Source organism: Lissotriton helveticus, chromosome 6, assembly GCF_964261635.1.
Source record: "Lissotriton helveticus chromosome 6, aLisHel1.1, whole genome shotgun sequence".
NCBI lineage: Eukaryota > Metazoa > Chordata > Amphibia > Caudata > Salamandridae > Lissotriton > Lissotriton helveticus.
Genome location: NC_136067.1, coordinates 1,119,664,482 through 1,119,687,282, shown reverse-complemented (window position 1 = coordinate 1,119,687,282; position 22,801 = coordinate 1,119,664,482). Strand labels below are relative to the sequence as shown.

The window sequence follows — 22,801 nt, the reverse complement described above, 5'->3', positions numbered from 1 at the left end:
CCGGGACCTCTTTTCGTACGTGCTTTTCAATCGGGTTAGACGCCAAGCGAGAATGAATGGAGAGAGCTGCCGAATTAGCAACAGAGAATGAACTAACCCGATTGAAAAGCACGTATGAAAAGAGGTCCCGGTGCCGAAGAGCGGCCGGCGCTCCTCCCCCCATTTCTCCACCTCTCCAACTTTTGAAGAATCCTTATACTCGATTGGCAACTTTCTACAGCAGTGGTCTATGATGCTAAACACAGTTATGGCCACCTCCAGTCCGTGTCCTGAGGAGAACCCTTAAACTACACAGTGGTTCGAAACGAGTGTACCCCGAGCCTGGGAAAGAAAAGAGGGGTGCCTCTAGGGTTACTAAATATTACCATACTTTCTATCCCTAGTAGTGTGACCCCAGGTAGCAATCCAGTCTCCGTCTCAGTGAGACAGGCAGGCATTGCCAATGAACTGTTTTGTCCGCCTGTCTACTTGCATATAATATGAAGGACTGGTGCCTTTTTATGAAATAATTGGAGGCATTGTACAAGTGTGTATTTGGTGTATATTGTTATTTACAGTATTGATTTTGAGTATAATGTATATACATGTTTTAATGTCTGTAGGTGTTCATTATTGTTTGATAACTGTTCATTTGGTGACATACGAAATTTAATGTATAAAGTTTTTTCTAGAAAAAAATAAAAAGACTAAAATAAAATAGTAGCACCACCTAGAACTTCTTGGCTAGGTGTGATAAAATTCAAAAAAACTAAACCTGTCTGTGCATTTTTTCTGTTTAATATATTTGAGTGGTCCAGGCCACACCAGACCCAAACCTTTCAGTTTCCCTGTTCAATCTGACATAGCCATTATATCAAATGGAAGGTGGCTATTTTGGCTAAGTCTGCCCTGCCCTATCATCAAGCTAGCGCCTATGGCTGTGCGATTATCACTGGATTTCCAGCGATAATCGCACATTTAGCAGCTATCGCTTGGATTTTTATCGCTTTGGAGATATGCGTCACTGATAGCCCGCTATCTCAGCGATAAAATCCAGCAATAGCCGGCGATAATTATCCTCGCGCTAAACGCGCTTAGCGATAATTATCGCCGGCTGTTGCTGATATGCCCCAAAGTTCTGAATAGTACGTAAGACCGTGAGTGATATATATGGATTATTAATAACTCATAATTGCCATTATAAAACAGTGAAAGAAGAAATCCTTTTTATTCCGACAGGTTCTTACTTCCTGGAATGAAACAGACTGTGCATACTATTAGGGGTGACAGACAATGAAAGCACTGCACCTTCAATATACATGATATAAAACCCTGAAGACTATCCATGAGTAAGAACACTGTTATAACAAGTTCAAATATAATGGAAGGTAATTGAGGATATCTCTTAGGTTTTTATTTTATTTTTATACTCATGATAATATACGCTGAGCATATCAATTAAATGTGTATGAAATTGGACATGGCAAAGAATGATATATACAAATTAATATCTACTGATGCTTGAGATGTATAATCTATACTAATATAATAAAGAGAGAGCCCAAACCTTTGAGGCGGGTAATCTCAGGAACCACAGCACCAATCACAACACCCAATACAGCGTTGGAAAGGGCAGTTGCAGCAGAAGGACATAGGCTATGCAGATGCCCACCATATACATTTAAAAGGTAAAAGAACCGTGCCAGCAAAGTAGTCCCTTGTGGGCGTGTCTGTGTTGTGCTGTGGGCGTGGGCTGGGGGCGTGACGAACGCTGGGGGCGTGTGGTACGTTCCGCCCTTCATGCCATGTCTCATATCGTGTGCTAATCCCACCCTGCTCCCTTTAAATATCCCTGCACCCCATAACCCACCCTTACTCCTTAAAATACCCCAACACCCTTAAACACTAACCCATCTTAGCCCTATAAATATACCCTGTACCCCAAAACCCAAACCTATCCCTAAACCCTAAAAATACCCCTATACCCCAAAACCCAAACCTATCCCTGAACCCTATAAATACCCCTGTACCTTGAAACCCAAACCTACCCCTGAACCCTAAAAATACCACTGTACCCCAAAACCACCCCTGAACCCTAAAATACCCATGTACCCCAAAACCCAAACCTAGCCCTGAACCCTTAAAATACCCCTGTACCCCAAAACCCAAACCTACCCCTGAACCCTAAAAATACCCCCGTACCCCAAAACCCAAACCTAGCCCTGAACCCTAAAAATAACCATGTACCCTAAAACCCAAATCTACCCCTGAAGCCTAAAATACCCCTGTACCCCAAAACCCAAACCTAGCTCTGAACCCTAAAAATACCCCTATACTCCAAGAGCCAAACCTAGTCCTGAACCCTAAAAATACCCCTGTACTCCAAAACCCATACCTATCCCTAAACCCTAAAACTACCCCTGTACCCCATAACACAAAACTATATCTGAACCCTTAAAATACCCAAACACCCCAAAACATATACCTCAGTACCCCAAAACATATACCCCTATACCCATACTTACCTTATCCAAACATTAAAAAAAACATGCTTTTACCATTCATGGATTTACAACTAATTTCGTTGTAAATATATGCGTGGTAAAAGCATATAAAATGTAATGCCATGCGTTATAATGGCATTGTGGAATCATGGTACTTTCATAATGAAAGTATGCGGAGTGATGGTATGCGGAAAGAAAGGTGCGGAATAATGGGTGTTTTCCCTCCCCCGGTAAGTACATTGGTGGCACGGCGGCCCACATCTCCGGCAAAATACTCATATTTTTTCACCACCCATTTGAAAAATGCACAGGTCTCTCTCATTGATGGCCAGCACCGACATACACTTTTAGACACACCTCCCACCACAAGTTCTAGAATTGCGAACTTTAGAGCTGGGGAGCTACGTTCGAATCTCGGCATCAGCTCAACATCCTTTGATTCCAGGCAAATCGCTTTGTCTACCACAAATGAATGTGTTCTTCTGTAATGTAAATTGTGCTCATGCCATGTTGTCGAGTTCGCGCTATATAAAATTGCAAGGAAAAATAAAGCAGGGAAACTCGAGTTCACACACTACTGAACGCGCACTCTTAAGTGCATCAGCAGTGCACTGTGAATCGGAGCATGTCACAGGCCTGTCACAGATAAGAAATGCTATCAAAACGAAATTCTACAAAACAATATACTACTGGCCGGCAGCAATTCATACCCGGACAACGTCTGGACGGGCTGCTAGTATAAATATACATCAAGTTGATAATTAGCTTTTTTTGTCTCAATATGTGGTGTATAGTAATGTAATAATAGTAAGAACAACATTGTATGACCATCCCCCTGTGTTTAGATATCTGTTTAACAACTGTTTTTAATGGAGATATTTAATTTATGTTTTCTCCGAGTTTTTATTTAGTTATTGATTATGAGGAAGGTGGGATAAAGGTCAAGAAGCCACTAAAATGCTGGGTTGACACAATAACCTTTTTTAAAATAATGTATTTCATTGATTGTAATGCAAACAACACAATACAGCCACAAACGGGCATAGTAAAGTAATTTTCAACCCCCTGTGTGGTTTGTGCTATTCGTGTCGTCTCAGCCACAATAACACTAAGAAGTTCACATGCACCTTCCTTTGAACACACTAGTGACATCAAGTTTTCCGCCCTATTCCTTCTGATCCAAACATTTGCCCCACACCCTGTCATGTTTCCGTGTACAGTGCAGTGCTATAAACACCTGCTTCTCTTGAATTGCACACCAGCCCAAGCCTCTGCGCCACTGTGACATTGTGGGGGGGCTGTTTCCATTTATATGGGCCGTGCCCAGAAATTCTTTATTTGATTGAGATCGTCCCTCACCCTCCAGAATCCACAGGAAAAAGGCCACAGGTGTGTGGGGGACCTCCCATCCCAACACCTCAGTAAGTTCTGCAGCGATAGTGGTCTAGCATCTGACTATCACCGGGCATGCCCACACCATGTGGTAGAAATCTGCAGGGGTCAACACACAGTGGAGGAAATCAGGGCTCGGTAAAAGGCCTGCCTGGTATAGTCTATCCGGGGTGAGGTAAGCACAGTACAGATAATATGTCTGCATTAGTCTCAGTCTGGAAGAGATGGTAAGGACCTGTGGGGCCATGAGGGCGTCCCACCAATCATCGTACTTTAGGGGGCACAGCCAATGCTTCAAGCGTGTCCAAAGGTAGTCTAGCGTAGGCAAGGCGTTAATAAAAAGTGTGCCATATATTAGGGAAATACCTCTTTTGCCCAGTACCCCTATCAGGATCTTGGCCTCCAGCAGACAAAATTCTGGGGTGGTAGTATCAGTGTAAAGATGGACAGGGAGCACATATCGAAGTTGCAAATATTTGTGAAAATGTGTAGTGTCAATCAGAGAAATACCCTGCAATTCCTGGAACTTGCGAATATGTGCTCCTGACCAAATATCTCTCAGTTGTGAAATACCTATAAGGTCCCTTTTCCTGAAACCTTTCAGCGTGGCCACTTCCTTCAACCAGGTACTAAGCAGAGAGGGGTGTCAACCGAAGTGCATGTGTCCGAGCCAGGATAACCGTTCAGGTCACCGCTGGGATGGAGTTTGGGATAAGGGACCCATACAGTATCATCTGGATCTTGGAAAACCCCAGAAATGCAAGCTCTTTTTGGTACGCGAGGTCAGACCACCCTCCAGAAAAACAATCATAAATCACCAATAGTTGAATAGCTAAGTAGAAAAAATAAAAATGAGACATTCCCAGGCCACCATCATACAGGGCCCGTTAAAAATGGGAAAGAGCTAGTCGATGTCTGGAGCGGCCCAACAGGAATGCGGTAGCTAATCTATCTAGGGCTAGGAACAAATGATGCGGTAGGCAGAGCTGGAGATTCGGAAAGATATAAATAATTCGGGGAAGGATCATCATTTTTTTTTTTGTATTGCCTTGGTTCGGTCAAAATAAGTAAAAAGAATACATTCTCAACTTACAATAATTCATTTCCAATACATTATAAGAAAGAGAAAAGGAAAAAAAAAAAATCAAGAATCTTGAAAGAATTATTGCTCTATATATTCTTTGAGAGCCCCCCATGTGGATAAACCAATCTTCTTTTTTCTTGCCCCTTTTAACGCATATAAATTCCACTCTAATTCATAAACATTGAATAATTTTCTTCTCCAAAACACAAACGTGGGTGCTTCTGGTTGTAACCATTCAGTAGCAATACAGAGCCGAGTAATAATCATTAATACAAAAAAAAATTCTTATATTTGCTTAATTCCACATTATCATTAATAGATTGGCTGACCCCAGTTAACATAAGAGCTGGCGAGATCTTTATAGGATAGTGAATAACTTCAGTAATGAATCTTTCTATATTAGAAATGAATAACCGCAATTTAGAACAGTTGTAGAAAATGTGCGTAATATCTGCCTCATCTCCTTTACAGCGAAAGCACTTCCCATCATATTGTGGACCCCATGTGGCCATTCGTTTAGGAGTGTAGTATAGTCTGAACAAGGTTTTATATACCTGAACCTTCATATTAGCTGACAGACATAGCTCTTTGGACATCAGGATAGAATCCAAAATATTCCAACCATTTTCTTCCAACGGAGCCTGCCAAAAAATGTTGTATTTATCTAAATCATCCAATTTATAGTCGACGAATAGCGATATATTAGACCAATTTTTTTCTTTGATTGAATTGCCTCTATTAAGCTGATAGGAAGATTCGGAAAGACATAAATAATTCGGGGAAGGATCATCATTTTATATAGGGTTATTCTGCCCATGGGATTTAATGGTAACATCTTCCATCTTTGTAGGTCATCCCGAGCTTTCTTCAGCACCGGTGTTACATTCAGGGCCCAAATGAGCTCCAGGAAGAGTGCCACCAAAATCCCCAAATATCAAAAACTTAAACGCCGAATTGGGATATTGGATTGCCATGGGATGAAATCATGGGAATGGGCCAGGAGGGACCAGAGTGGATTTAGATGGGTTAACCCTCAGCCCGACACCTCACCAAAAAGGTTGAGTAGTCGAATACAACGCGGGCACGTCACTTTGGGATCTGCCATAAATAGTAGAAAGTCTTCCACATACAGCGCAATGCGGTCCTCCCGGGCCTCCCTCATCGTCAGCCCCTAATCTGAGTATCACATCTTATCAGATGGGTCAATTTCTCAATTGCCAATGCGAAGAAGAGTGGAGACATGGGGCAGCCTTGATGAGTTTCCCTACAAATTAGGAAGGGGTCTGAGAGGACCCAGTTCACCTGAACTGGAGCTGTGGAATTGGAATAGAGCATACAGAGCAGTTGCTGAAACCGCAGCCCCATCCCCGCCCTCAGCAGCACCTCCTCCAACTATCGCCAGTCTACAGTATCAAACACCTTTTCAAAATCAATATGGAGAGGGAGCAGGCGTGATCAGAGGAGGTGCTCATGAGCCAGAGCAATGTGGAGGCATTGGAGGAAATGCCTCGTGCTTCATGAGGCATAAAGCTACACTGGTCAAGGTGGATAAGGGTATTAAGCACTGGTCTTAGTCAGGCAGCCAGTATTGTTGCGTAGATTTTCACATCATTATTAATAAGGGAAATGGGTCAAAAGTCTGAACAGGAGGTCAAGGGTGGTTACGTCTAGGGGATTACAGCAATTGCGGCCATGTCAATATCTGTGGTGAAAGAGCCCCTATGGACCTCCTCCTGGTACAATTCAGAAAAGGGGGTGGTGATGAACAGAGTGTCTGAATTAAGCAGACCACTCTTACCCAGTCCAAAGATCAGGGCTTGATCCATCACCGTTATTTTGTTTCCTTCCCAGTACAAGAATTGGCTTGGTAGTTTGGTTTGCCCTGTTCCCATCATGCACTGGGACAGGAACAGACTAATTTGCATATAGCCAAGTCCTGAGCTGGGATGGTGCAGTGAGCTAAAAAACGGTGATGGATCAAGCCCTGATCTTTGGACTGGGTAAGAGTGGTCTGCTTAATTCAGGCACTCTGTTCATCACCACCCCCTTTTCTGAATCATTTTGTCCACCATAAGCGTGGAAGGGTATCCTCAGATGTGAGTCCCTTGCTCATTGCACCATCAGGATTCAAGCAAGCCGGGCCGAAGACGCCTGAAATAGCAGAAACCGGTCCCCGGAAGCTTGTTTCCTTCCCAGTACAAGAATTGGCTTGGTAGTTTGGTTTGCCCTGTTCCCATCATGCACTGGGACAGGAACAGACTAATTTGCATGTAGCCAAGTTCTGAGCTGGGATGGTGCAGTGAGCTAAAAAACGGTGATGGATCAAGCCCTGATCTTTGGACTGGGTAAGAGTGGTCTGCTTAATTCAGGCACTCTGTTCATCACCACCCCCTTTTCTGAATCCTCCTGGTACAAGGCATTGAGCTGAGGAGTGAGATCCTCCCAGAATGCAGAGTAGTACTCTGCAGTAAACCTGCAGGGGCCCGGGGTTTTCCTGATCCAGCAGCTGAGTTTCGGCAGAAGAAAGAAATGGGAGAAGAATCTCCTCCGGGAGGTGAGGCCGCGGCTCAGGTTCGGCCAATGGAACCGATGAATAAAGGTTGCAATAGTATTCTGCAAAAGTCTGTGTAATACTGCAAAGTGTAAGATGGGTGTATCCCCAGTTGTGGGTGACCTCCGGAATGATGCTGTTGGCGAGGGGACGGAATGCAAGCCAATAGAGAAGTTTACCATTTTTGTCCACCCACCCATAGAGGCCCTCCACATTTGTTTTGCCGTCTCTAGGAATAGGTGACAAATTTCTTCCCGTATAAGGTTGAACTGACGAGATACCTGTCCCTCACTGTTTTACAAGCAAGTTCCCTCTCCAAGCGGAGGGCCTGTGCCTCTGATTGGGAAAGGTGCTGTCCTTGGACTTGTTGCTGCTTCCTAAGTCATCCTTTAACTTAACCCCTAATGGTGGCTTTACCTGCCGTCCAAAGCATGCCCAGTGATTAAACCGTGCCATCGCTAAGTTGAAAGTACGCCTTGATATCTATCTCCAACACCTGTTCATAATTCTCATCTTGGAGAAACCTGCCATTTAAAAGCTACACGGGTCGTGTATCACTTCTTTGATACACGTTTTTCATTCTTTATATTTTTCCAAGTGAACTGCTCTATACCTGGTACACAATGAAAATATTTTGTAAGGAGCAGGTCACTTGTTGGCTCTGGGTATCTCAGGTTCATGGAGAACCTGCACACCCTATATATCCCCACAATCATAAGGCTTTTCTGTATGTAATGGTTTTTTACTTTTGTGAATAATGACAAGAAGTTACAAATTAAAATGTTGGGGCAAATGTATTTTTTTGCACTCATTCTCAATATTTTTTTTAATTTAAGAGTTAGTTTCTTTGGGAAAACCTTGAGGAATCTACACAGGCGACCTCTTGCTGAATCTAGAATTATGTCTACTTTTCAGAAATTCATGGTTTTCCCAGATGACCCATGGGTTTCACTGTGGTTTCCATCACAAACTAGGTTGAAAGCACAAAAATTAGGAAAAATGGTCCGCCTCTTTGAAAACTGCCCAAAATTTGGTAATAAAAAAATTGTTCTTTTGATTCAGCTCTCCATGTTCCTGTTAGCCGGGAAAATTATGACTTTAGCACAGTGAACCTTTTGTTGATGCCAGTTTTAGGAGAAAAATAACTGAAGCTTCATTATGAAGCACTTTTTTCCTATTTTTCCCAAAACTCCAAAAGTTTACTATATTTTGGCTAATTTCATAGTCTCCTCCAGGGGAATCTACACACCCTGGGTACCCAAATCCCCAAGAGGTTAGAAAAAAGGGATGCAAATTTGGCTTGGATGCCTTATAAGGAAATAAAATGATGGAGGCCTAAGCACAAACTACCTCAAATAGCCAAGAAAGGGTTTAGCATTCTAGGAAATAAAATGGAGGAGGCCTAAGCACACACTACCTCAAATAGCCAAGAAAGGGGTTAGCATTCTAGGGGAAAAGGCCTAGCACACAAGGGTTAAATAAGATGTCTTCTCCTGCATGTTCACTGTTTATTAATTCTGCTGCACACAGTCAAGCAGAGTCATGTTTGTTTATTTCCACTGACGATGTTCTAGAAGAAAACCTTCCAATACAGACACAAATAATGTTGCACTTTTAAAAGTCCTTCTGCTAGCTCACTGTACTTCATTTATTCACAATAGTTTGTTGTTGTTCTTGTAACTAGTTTGTACTACCTCCTACCTCGCCGCCAAGACATGGAACTCCCTCCCGACCCACCTCCGCCTGACCCAGGACCACCTCGCCTTCAGGAAGCAACTCAAAACCTGGCTGTTCGAGTAGTAGCGGACCCCCCCCCTAGCGCCTTGAGACCCTCTGGGTGAGTAGTGCGCTATATAAATGCTTTGATTGATTGATTGATTACTACCATCTCCAGATGACATTAGCACGGAGTGAGCAGAATTAATATGCATGTATAGGGATAGTGCTTAGATGCTAAAACAGTATGAACGTTTGTAGAATCATACTCTGAATAGATGAGATTATAATTCTTTGGCTCACACCATGATGAGTTTGCATAAGTTGACGATTTTCTATGCACGTATATAAACCCTTGATTTTAGGGGTGAGCCAGAAGACCTTCCAATGCTGCCAGTTCTGCTAGTCAATTGTTACTCAGAATCTTTCTGGGTTTGCCCATTATTTACTGGCATCCTTCATCGCAGTAAATGTATGCTTTTGCATTTATGATTCCTGAATTGTACCTTATTTATTATTTGTAATAATTTTTAAACATTTCTATTCATGCTCTAGAACTCAATTAATGAGTTTATTCTTGCTTAATGGATTGTAATTTGACATGCTGTCAAGTGCCTTAGCTTGGTTACACATTGCTGCATGAAATTGAGATTTACCAAAGAATTTGATCCATCTACCCATGGGCGTGCTGTTGAGTAATATTTTGGGGTATAATATTAGAGTAACATGGTAGGGAACAAGGGGAGACAGTAGCACAGGAGGGCACAAGAGGAGATAGGGAAGACAGCACGAGAGGAAACAAAAGGAGAGAGTGGCATAGGGGACAAGGGGTAAGAGTAACATCGGAGGGAACAAGGGGAGGCAGTAGCACAGGAGGGCACAAGAGGAGATAGAGAAGATAGCACAAGATGGGAAAAAAGTAGAGAGTGGCACGGGGGACAAGGGGTAAGAGTAACATGGGAGGGAACAAAGGGAGACAGTGGCACAGGAGGGCACAAGAGGAGATAGGGAAGACAGCACGAGAGGAAACAAAAGGAGAGAGTGGCATAGGGGACAAGGGGTAAGAGTAACATCGGAGGGAACAAGGGGAGGCAGTAGCACAGGAGGGCACAAGAGGAGATAGGAAGATAGCACAAGATAGAACAAAAGTAGAGAGTGGCACGGGGGACAAGGGGTAAGAGTAACATGGGAGGGAACAAAGGGAGACAGTAGGACAGGTGGGCACAAAGTGAGAGAGTAGTACCGGAAGGAACAAATGAGAATGTAGTACAGGAGTGAATAAGGGGAGACAGTAGCAAAGTTGGGAATAAGGAAAGACAGTAGATCATGGTGACAGAACGGAAGGGATTACAACAAACATTTCTAAAACAGAATGAACACATTGTGAGAGAAAAAGCCACAGTAATCACACAGGGTGAAAATGAAGAAGCATAGTAATCAGAGAAAATGGTGCAAAACATAAAAACAGTGTCATCATGCAAGATTGGATTTGAAAAACATGTTTGCAAATGTGTTTATGTATGCCTAATAGGTTGCACTTTTACAAATTAAAAAGATATGAAGAAGAAATGAACAGTAAGAAATAAAGCTTCCTCTAGGAGTCTCACTTTGGATGTGTGAGGTGTCTCGATACTTATGAAATAACATGTATTCCCTTTCTAGAAATGTTTTGAGTTCCTTTTTAAAAAACACACCGGAAAACTAGCTTTCCTGATAGGAATTCTCTGGCACCTGTGGGGTAGGGGAAAAGAGTGCATTCTCTCAAAGTGCACCCTTAGTCAACCTGAAAGTTTTCATCTCCTTTCTAATCATTTGCATGCTGTTAGACCTGACAGCCTTAGGGTGGTCTTCCCCCAAATGTTTTGTCTGCTTGTCTCCGATTTTGCTGTATTTGTTTTGTTGGCCTTAGGATTCTGAGCACTTTACCGCTTCTAACCAGTGCGAAAGTCCATGTGCTTCTCCCCAAACATGGTTTGATTGACCTATCCACAATTGTCATATTTAATTTCTATATATATGTCCCTATTTGAGTGCACCATATGTGCCCATGGCCTGTAAATTAAATGCTACTAGAGGGTCTGCAGCACTGATTGTGCCACCCACACAATTAGCATGTTAAACATGACTCAGGTCTGCCACTGCAGAGCCTGTGTGTGCAGTTTACACTGCCTTGTGGACTTGGCATTCAAACCCCCTTGCCAAGCCTGAAACTCCCCTTTTATTACTTTTAGGCCACCCCTAATGTAGGCCCTAGGTAGCCCATAGGTTAGGGTGCTGTGTAATTAAAAGGTAGGACACGTACTATTAAGTTTTGCATGTTCTGTTAGTGAAAAACACGCACATTCGTTTTTCACTAATGTGAGGCCTACCCGTCTCCTTGGTTAATTTTGGCAATTCCTTATCACACCTATAAGTTGTAATTCCTGATTGAGAAGGAATAACTCATTCATGTTTCACATCATTGGAATGGTAATGATAAACCCTCTTTGTTTTTAAAGTTGAATTTATCATCACTATTTTCAATTTTAGAAATGCCACTTTTGGAAAGATGGCATTTCTTCGCTCTTATTTCTGTGTGCCTGCAGCCTGTCTCCAATACACATATTGGGTGGGTGAGAGCTGGACTTTGTGTATTCCCTTTAGACAGCCACAGACAAAGAAAGATTAGGTGTGACTGAGTGGCCACCCACAACCTGATGGGTCATCCTGGGCAGGATGAGAGGGAGGAGCTGACACTTACATCTGAATAGGCAGTGTCCTGTCCCTATACTGCATACCCCCTTGTAGTGTATCTAGGGCCAGAGCTGGGTGAAAGGACCTCGGCACAACTGGGCATAAGTACTGGGTCTCCGACCCCCCAAATTAGTCACTACTGGACCTGTGAAGAAACTCTGCTGTGCTGCTACAAGAACTGCCAGTATGCTGGTCTGCTGCTCTGGAAGAACTGTTTTTCTGCTGTCCTGCCCTGCTGCTTGCTACCCTCTGCCCTGCTGAGAAGGAACTGGACTCTTGCTTGAACCCAGAGTGATCTCGAAGGGTATGATGCTCAGCCTCCTGTTTTTAGACTCTGGGATATCAAAATCTTACCACCTGCTCTTGTGCCTTGTCCATTGGAAGTGGATCCAGGTGCTTGCTCGAATGGAACCGGTGCATTCTCTGCTGCAGGAAGCAAAACCGGTTCATAGCTGCTGTTGAGGGAGCAGAACAGGCGCAGCACACTTTGGACCAGTGCATCACTCTCGGAACCGATGCATTGGAATCACCACATCGCCACCATGCAGAGAAACGATTAACACATCCCCTCTACTGGGTGGAGAAACCTGGTGCATCAGCTTTGGAATCAACGCATCTCAAAACTGGTCCTTCTAAACCGGTGCATTGCCCTTGTTGTTTGGAGAAAATTGGTGCAACCCGTCAACTGTCGGATCGACACCAACGCACCCCGCGGCTGTATCCCACATCTCACTGTTGTGACCAGGATCAAGGTACTTTTTTCAACGCCCCCTGCTTCACTCCTGTATCTGGCCTGTACCCCCTTATGCTCCACCTGAACTCTTGACTTTTCCCCGGTCCAGCACAACAAGATAACCCTATAGGCGCTTATTGCTTTGTAGTGCTATTTTTAACTTTTAATCTTTAAAAATTAATTTCTTGCCTTCTACTACTTGTTTTATTTATAAAATCATAATCTATATCTCTAAAGTGTTGTGGAGTATGTTTGTGATGTTTTCATTGTGTTACTGTTTAAACTGTTGCACAAATACTTTACATATTGCCTCTTAAGTGAAGCCTGGCTTCTCTGAGCAAAGTTACCACATGGTGAGCACAGGTTAATTAAGGGTGTGTTTGTGACTTATCCTGACTGGGATTGTGGTTCCTGCTTGGACATACCTCTACCAACCAGAAACCCAATTTCTAACATATGTCCTTATCATCCGATCAGAGTCTCTCTGAAATAGCCAAATCTCTTTTCCCTGCTGCAGCTCTGGCCACCAGTTCTCTTTTCTTTTTTTGCAGTTTTATATAGAGCAAACTTGATCCGAAGATATTGGAGCACTTTACAAGAGCACCATTTACATTACATAAGGACACATTATTTTTTTAGAGATGGGAAGATTAAGTGATTTGCCAAGAATCACAGGATGTTGAGTCGATGCTGCAAGTCAAAACTGGTTCCCAGTACCAAAGTCACCAGCTCTGACTGTTTCACCACATCCTCTGGGTAGACTCAGCTAATATCATGGCCTAACCTGACCCTGAAAAAAGTTCTTGTGGACACCTTAGAAGCTTCCAGAACTTTCACTTACTGGAAAAAGGAATTTACCAGCAAACCTAGAAGTAGAAAACACTGTACCTCTGATGTAATTTCTTCTCTGTTTACAAATGTGGTCACCCAGTCTCCTAATAGTTGAAGCTTTTGCAGCATTCCACTTTGGATTTCATGTGTGTCAGTGAGTTCACTGTCGACTACTAAAACTACTTGCTTCTGCAGTTCATTTCTTCAAAACAGTGCATCATTTTTCCCATTGACCCCACCTGGAGAACCAAATTTCCCACATCCTGCACACCTCTAGTAATATAGGGCCATATGTATCAAGATACCCATTTGCGGTCCCAAATAACGATTTTTAAGAAATCGCTATTTGGGTATGTATGTACAAAATCACATTTTTTTTGCGATTTCTTAGAATTCCTTAATTGGGATTAGCAAATTGCAAATCACAATTAAGGAATACTTTCCCATTCATTTCTATGGGCCAGGAGGCCCATAGGAATGAATGGGAAGTTATTCTCAATTGGCGATTCGCAATTTGCTAATCGCAAATTGAGAATAATTTCAAGGGTGCAGGGTTGCACCCCTGAAATATGCATGGGTGCACATGTGGCGCACATACATGCCCCAAGGGCATGTATGTGCATCACATGGCACTTTGAAAAATGCAAAAATGTGCATTTTTCAAGGAATTCGCAACTTACCACCAACTAGAAGTTGGTGGTAATTTGCGATTCCTAAAGGGCATTTTGCAAATTTTTTTTGCTACATACATTGCATTTAAGGAATCGCAAATTTTGCGATTCCTTAAATGCAGTTGCAAAATAAGGAATCGCAAATTTTGCGATTCCTTATTTTGCACCAGTTTTGCTTAATACATTCCATTTAGCAAATTCGCATTCGCAAAGGCCGAAATTCTGTGAATTTCGTCCTTTGCGAATGCGAATTTGCATGATACATATGGCCCATAGCTTTGTATATTTTTCCAAAGCCTCCCCATACAGCCAGAGGGACGCTGGTAGTACCGACGGATAGAGCGGTGCTTCAACTACCTGCGCTGTCTGCCAGGTGAGGTGAGGCTTTACTCTCCTGCATTAATTGCCGGGAGAATGATTCTTCAATAGAACCCAGGTGAAAAATTTCCTTTTTATACTTTCACACAACACAAGCAGTAGCGACATAGGTCCTGAGGAATGCAGTGGATACCTGTGGGGTCCAAAAAATCTGCAGAAACATGTCGACCACAAATCATTGGTAGCTATTAGTTCAAACTACCAACTTCGCACTATTTTTTATTCTTTAGAAGCATTGAGGCCTGTAATAAATTGATTTGTCTCATACCTATCTAATTTTAAATTCACTTATAGCACAACCCTTCACTGATTGCACTTATCTCATATGCACTGCTTTATAGTAGCCCCCTGGGACCCAGCCATGTTGTCATTGGTTCTTGTCCATCATACTGGAGTCAAACAACCATCCTTCAAGGTTTGAAGGAACCCACATGATGAAAAGGGCGCCAAGGAACAGCTACTGATGGGTATTTTCCTCTATCATGAATGAGGGATTTTTTATTTTTAGTGAAACATTATCACTAAATATTCTTCCCAACACATAGTCAACTACTCAGATATTCGGTTCCCATTGACCCACCACTATTTTTGTATCTAGCCTATTTCCCCAAAGCCCCTCTATCAAAGTCATTTCATTCTCCATGCTCCATATAGACCACTACAAAATGTTCAATATTGCCATTAAGTTTATTTTAGTCAGGTCAACCCTCACTGTGCCCCTAGAATTTCCTCTGTCTCTGGTTTACCCTCCTTGATATCAGTGTCCTAACTGGCATTTTGCAGCAAAAAAGTCATTATTATTCTTTGGGGTGTGAAATGTTTTGTCTGTTGTTAGCTGATCTTGTCAAACGTGTCCAGCTCCTGCCAGGATACACATGACAGACCCCAGTGCCTTCACCCAGATCCGGGCACTCCACGCACATCCCTCAAGATAAACTCCCCAACTCACATCTGCACTGCTTGCAAGTGCACTCTTCAGAATATATCTTCAGCCATGGTTAAACTAGAAAACCCAACATACTGCCTATCAACACAAGTCACCTAATCCCTCAAATCTGAGCACATATCACACTCTTGGCGCACTGTTTTCATGAATTGCCCTCAACAGACAGAAGAAAGAAAGGATCCTCACAGAATTGTGGGAGAGCGAGTGCTTTTTTGGTCCAAAGAAATATGCCATAGGATTGTGAAGTTTTCTATCCACCATGTATCCCATTTGGTCCCAAACACTGAATCTTGAGACAGAGTATGTTGGAAAGACAATCATGTGAACATGGTTAGGTTCCTGCCAGGCACACTGTGTTGCTTTTGAAGTATGCCTGGAGTGAAATGCTAATTTCCCTCCCTTTGCTTCAATCTAATGTTGATGAGATTCTGTCAGAATACTTGGCCTTCGGGCCCATTTGTTAGACTACATCTGAAAAGGGATTTCAGGCCCATTTGTTTGACTATGTCTAAAAAAGTAGTTATTGGCCCATGTGTCAAAGCTTTCATTCACTATAGTGCAAGCTCAGGTCACTGGACCCAGACCCTATGGATGGTAGCTCATCACATCTTTGTCTTGAAAAACAATCAGGAACAGATCAATCCTTCCTCATAAAAGCGTTATTGTAGAACTGGAGGTAGGCTTCACCTCTCATCGTTGTAAGTTGGAAATATAAAATATTGATAGATTTTAAAGAAGCAGTGTTACAGCTATTTCTGCTTATTGGTTCTGTTATTAGACAATAGCATTTGAGTTTACCATATCAGTATAACTGTATATTAAATACTTAACTATTGGGTCATTTGCTCTTTTTTGCTGTGCTTCAGATTATTCACACGAGTGTCAATAGGGGGTGATCAGTGCTGAAGTCTGCTCCCCTTCTCATTTTGACATCTTGCAGTGAGCATCTCGAGGGGTCATCAGGATGTCAATCTGGTTTCTGTCTCTTTCATTTGATGAGCACCAAATTAGTTTGTGAATATCATCATGGGGATGGAGTATTCCTTCTATGACCAGATCATTTGTGCCGCAAAGTTCCAACATTTGTTTCCATTGTGGTTGATTGCTCCACAAACTACCTTTCCCATGGCTCTGTCATGGTTCGTGTTGCCATTTCCCACTTTAGCATTCAAGTCTCCCACCACAATATTGAGGTCATGGTTTGGCACAGCTTCAAGCTCAGCTTGCATCTGTTGGTATCTCCAGTCCCTTCACCAATCAAGGTGGATAGAGAGGATCAAACCATGACTGAATAGTTCACCTACTTAGCCAGTTCTTTCAAACTTGATGGCAGGGCAGGCAGTGACATCAAGAGCAGACCTGACAATTCCAGAAATGACGTTAAGATACTGGCAAATGTGTGGACATCATCTGAGTTCAGCACCAAAAACCAATCAGGGGCTTTACCAGAGCTGCACAGATCAGAATGCTGGCAGATGATGAAGAGCAATATCACCAAATTGTCAGCCTTCCACACCAGTAACCTGAGAAGAATGTTGCACATTTTCCAGCTACGAGCCATCTCCATCCTGCTCACCAAATGCCAACAAGAGAGCATGGACACCATCATTATCAGAAAAAGATGGATATGGATAGGACACATCATCAGAAGAGAACAAGACTCCATGATAAAATCAGCTCTCGACTGAAGCCTACAAGGAAAATGTAAAAGAGACAGGCCAATAAACACCTGGAGGCAAACTGTGAAAACTGAAATGAAGACACTGAACCATGGCTGGGTCTCGGTACAGAAACTTGCCCAAGACGGACAAAAGTGGAGGTACTTTGTTGCTGCCCTACATGATAGTTGGCATAACGGGCAGTAAGAAAGTGCGTTTTGGATCATTTAGTCAGGACTCTATATTCATTGTTCTATTGTGTCATTCACATTTTTCTTCCGGCCACTTTGGCACGGCATGATAAGGCAGGCTACTACAGACATTGGCTACCTTTACTGTGTTTTCCAGCATTCTGCCATTTTACAGGAACACATACACACACAAAATAGTTCATTTCAGTTCCCTGGACTACTTTCGCAATGTACACAATTTGTGACTAAAATGTTTGCTTTAGTCAGTGTTTTTGTTTTTTAGATTGGCCAGGGCCCTGCAGCTTCCTCCGCAATAAACTTTTGCAAACACCATGACAAAACCAAAGAAGCATTGATGTAGATAAAAGTCTGACAGTCAATGCGTGTCCTATAGAATACTTGTTTTTCAGATGTGTATGAAAGTCGAGTTTCCCCTTCCCATGTAACTCTGTCCAAGCCTCTCTGTTGAATAGCTTTAATTAACACACCAACCCAAAATTATTGCAAGAGAACAGTCTCCTGAAACAAGTACCAAATGTATTTATATAAGGGTAGGCCAAAGTTAAGTAATTTGACACAGTGATAGTGGGCAACATCTCTACCAAGCACTTGATCAGTTGATCAAGTGCTTTGTGAGTAAGAGATTGGTCTTCAGTAGCAGACACTGCAAACTGAATCTGATTATCGACACATGGAAGGATTTAGGATGTGGATCTGCCGCTTAATAAATGTGCTGGTTTGAAAGCATGGTGGGAAGGGAAGTCTCCTGAAGCTGAGCGACATCCCAGACCTCCCTGTCATTGTGCTTCAGAGTTCTTAAATATTATCTTAAGATCTCACACTCAATAGTTCTCCTATTATAACCCTCATGTGTCACACCCAGAACTTCTAAGGTGAGTTTGTGCCATTGAATAGGGTGTAGAGTGAAACACACACATCTCTTCCTATGGTTTGCAACCTTTGGTCAGAGTTGTTCTTAGCTGCTCTGCTATACTGTGTTTAGTGTAACTAATGCTGTACACTAAGCAGGCAGGTTGACGAGCGGATGTATGACGTTACAACGCAGGCTATTACAACGCCTGCCTTTACAACGCGGTTTTTTACATCGCAAACCTTTACAACGCATAGTGCTTTTAGGCGCTGGATAGTGATTTATTTAATTTACTATTCCAACTCCAGTCCCCGTGGATAGTAGGGAAGGTGTTGGATAGTAAATTAAATATATTCCCTATCCTAGAGCGCCCCCCAGCGCAATGCGTTGTAATGGTTTGCGTTGTAATGACCGCGTTGTAATGGTAGTGCGTTGTAAAAGTTTTGTTGTAAGTGATGTTTACCTGACGAGCAGATCATATAACTGCAGATGACTTTATCTGTCATTATCTGATTTTTGCAAATCCCTTTTGAGTGCATTGAAAGTTTAGTATTTCATCAGACATCTTTATGCTTTTGATAGTGGATAATGAGTTTTAGCAGGTAGTTTGACTGCTTGTGAGCCAGAAATTAGGAGTCCTGTGTTTTAGCCCAATCTTCTCCACAAGACCCAATTGTGTGATCAGACACAAATCACTTTTTCAAATGGTCCCTTATTACTTTTTTCAAACAAAGTTAGAATCACAAATCTACAATATCACATTAGTATTAGGCAGTACACAAAAATAATTTACATTTACATAAGTACGTCCTATACTCAGTCAGATATGACGTGCTAAAAGGCAGGCACAGTTGTGTTCTGGAAATCCGTGTACACTCACCTCATGTGCCTGATGTGAGAAAGGATGAGCAGGAGCTGGGCGAGCCGCCTATGTTGTTGCTGCAGTGAGAGGCCAGACTTTGCCATCAAATGAACCAGTGTGTCTATTATTTTGTCTAAAATAAGATGTATTTGCTCAGTCTCTTCTGGGGATTCCAGGGTGCTTGACAGAAAAGTATAAACACCTGGGACAAAATAACAAAATAAACACAGAATCAGACTATGAGTGTCGAATCTAAAGTGGATGACATGTGGGCAACGTTTCCTTGATGGCTAAACATTAGTCATACAGCACACAACATTAGTTGGATTTGAGTTCTGACACTGAAGTAAGCTGAAGGCAATGCAAGAAGAGCAATGTCTTTAAATATTTCGAAGGGCATGCAATAAAGGTCAAATCCAACACCTAGAGGCCCCTTGTCCCACAAGACTATTATGGTCAACTGTGCGGCCAAAAGCACCATCAAACTATGCACAGGCCATGAAGTTAAATGATTTGTCAATGAACATTTGCCATGATCAAAATGTCATGGTTGTACTCAGCCCCAAATACCTCAGTATGACCCGTGAGTTATCTAGTCCACTTTTTAGGTCAAGCCTGAGCCAGTGCGCAAGCAATGCTCTGGCAATGATCTGTTGTAGTACAGTACGGAGAGAAGCCCCGCCCATTCCCCGCACATATTTTTCATTGGCATGTGTCTTTGGCCAGATGTATGACCCACCAATTTGCGACTTGCAAATTGCGTCACATTTGGGACTCACAATTTGCGACTTGCAAATTGGGATGAATAACAGTGTCACAGACTCTGTTAGTGATTCCTAATGGGGTCGCAAATTGCATGCCTCATGAATAATAATGAGGCTGTTGTAATTTGCAACCCCATTAGGAATGACTAGCAGTCCCAGGGATGGTGGTCTGCTGGGGTTAGCAAACCACCATATCTGGGACTGCTTTTAAATAAAGCAGTCTTTTTTTTTTTTAAATGCAGCCCGTTTTCCTTAAGGGAACTTTTCAATGTCATTTTTTTACGGGGAGGCAGTGGTCCCTGGGACCTCTGCCTGCTCTTAAAATATTTTCTCACATACTCACAAAGGGGAAGGGGTCCAGGGACCCCTTCCCGTTTGCGAGTGGTTTACTACCTACTTGAAGTAGGTGGTAAACTGCGAGTGTTTTGTGGCCACAAATGCAGTCGCAAAACAACTGTACATGGCATGGTGACTTGCTATTAGGAAGGGACGCCCCTTCCAAATAGCGGGAGCCGCAAATACTATTTTGCGAGTTAGTGACTCACAAAATAGCATTTGTACATGCCATTAGCCTTTTTTGCGGTCGCAAACTAGAGGATCTCCCGTTTGCTGCTGCAAAAAAAGGGTTGTACATCTGGCCCTAAGTCCTTTGTACATGCTAGTGCTTGATTCCTTAATAAGCTTGTTAGTCCCTTCTTAGTACGGCCATGTCGTCATTTATAACTTCCATGGCTACTGGCCCCTTTACTTGGTTGTTACATGGTACGTGTACTATTTTCTTTATTGAGTCTTTCCTATGTTAGGCACAATGACATGCTTCGCTTACATTCAGTGGGCCATGCCCGCTTTCACTTTCAAAGTAGCCGGTACAATGGGGGCCGTTTGTTTCCAATGCCATTGGTATCGTATTTAAATGCGAGACCTATAGCATTGCAAATATTTTTAACAATTGTGGATATACATTATTTATCAGCAGGGCACCCGTTTCAGGAATTAAGCTTTCATTGTTGTGTTGTTTTCTTGCTCCTCTACCCCCTCCGTCCCAATCAGTGAGCAGATGCGAGCCTGATCTGCCTCACAACAGAGCAAGCAGGTGGACCAGAGGGAGGGCTGTGCTGCTTGCCTCAGAGCAGGGGGCACTGCTGCCTGTGCCCTGATACTTGTGGCTGCCCCGAACATGGACTGGCTCTGGTCTCCAGGGAAAACTGGAGATATGAGCTCTATCAGCATGGCACCCTTTCACGAGTACTGCTATTGTTATGTTTTCATTGTTGTGTATTTTTCCTGTTGCCGTATCCCATTTTCTCTGCTCTCACTCCCACCTCCCTTCTCCCCCACCATCCTCCCGCCCAGTAAGTCACCGGGCTCCAGCTTGTTGTTTAAAAGAGGCTGGTGCATTCTCGACATTACCAGTTTGTTGAATTAAATTAAACAAATGAGGCAAAAACCATATTCACAATTAATTGTACATCCCAGTAACACGGGCAATACGATCAGCTTGCGCCCATTTCACAAAAGCTGAGCTGGTTTTGCTTTGATGAAGGGTACGTGCCCAAAGCAAGGACAATTCTGGGAGATGATCTTTTCGGCTTTAAGCCGGGGAGTTCTGAAAAGTCTGGATCTTGACGCTGAAATTGGACTCTTTGGTCTTGCAAGCCAAAGACTAAACCTCGGAATGTCGAGAGATGAGGATACATTTGTAGCAATTGCCTCCCTCGTGGCACGTTCACTGATACTGCAGAACTGGAGGTCTAAAAAAAACAACTACTTATTCGGAATGGTTGAATAAATTAATTCGTACTAGGACATTAGAAAAAGCATACGCTGAGAGAGTAGGTGCCAATAAAAGATTTAACGCTGCATCGCAATTTATGGAGATGTTAGAGACCTTTTCGGAGATGTCGGGTTGAATCAAAAAGGAAGGAAAAGGAAAACAAAGGGGGGTTTGAAGGGGAAAGAATAAGGTGGGAAAAATGAGAAAAAGAAAGGAACAGGAATAGAAGACAGGGAAGCGAAAAAAATAATAATAAATATTTGCATTCTAGCACTTTATGCACTGCACTTTTGTCATTTTTGGAAAAGTATTGAGCTAAATTCCACAGATGGCACTTAGAGGAAAGAAGATGAATTTCTCCTTGTCTTCTATTTTCTCTCTCTCTATTATAGTATGTTTACATGGTAAAAACCCTGCTACACAAGCTCCAAACCATTCAGAACACCGCAGCCAGACTCGTCCTCGGAACCTCACGACACAAGCACATCACCCCGCACCTACGAGACCTCCACTGGCTCCCCTTTGAGAAGAGAGTAACCTTCAAGCTACTCACCCATGCCTACAAAGCCCTCCACAACACCTCAATGAAAGAGTCTCTTTCCACATACCCAAAAGGGACCTCCGCTCCGCTGACCTCGCCCTGGCAGATACCCCATGCATCCTTAGAACCAGAGCTGGTGGAAGAGCCTTCTCCTACATCGCAGCAAAGACCTGGAACGAGCTCCCAGTCAACATCTGATGCTCCCCCACTCTGCACACCTTCAGGAAGAACCTCAAGACGTGGCTCTTCGAATGGTCTGGAGATGCACCCCCAGCGCCTTGAGACTCTCACGGGTGAGTAGCATGCTTTATAAACCCCAGATTGATTGATTGATTGATTTACATGTAATATGTGACATTATCAGCAGTGCATTGCGGGCGCGCGAGTTATAGTTAGCAGAACTAACTATAACGGAGGAATTTCTATGGTTTTGTACGAGAGAAATGTCCAGCTAATTATAACACCCCTGAAACCTATGGTTTTTTTCTGTGAATTTCTAAGGTTTTTTAAATGCTGATTTCTAACTATAACATCTCTGAAACCTATGGATTTTCAGTGAATTTCAAAGCTTATTTAAATGCTAATTTCTAACTATAACGTCTCTGAAACCTATGTTTTTTTC

At 42.8% G+C, this 22,801-nt stretch overlaps 1 protein-coding gene across 1 annotated transcript in view; it reads right to left on the bottom strand.

Moving 5' to 3' along the window:
• The window catches only part of ESR1 (estrogen receptor 1), a 1,629,997-nt gene that overhangs the window by 18,614 nt on the left and 1,588,582 nt on the right, over nt 1-22,801 (bottom strand). Inside the window, exon 7 of the mRNA XM_078648772.1 lies at nt 19,119-19,302. Within this exon, the coding sequence (XP_078504898.1) occupies nt 19,119-19,302 (184 nt within the window). The remainder of the gene's footprint in view (nt 1-19,118; nt 19,303-22,801) is intronic.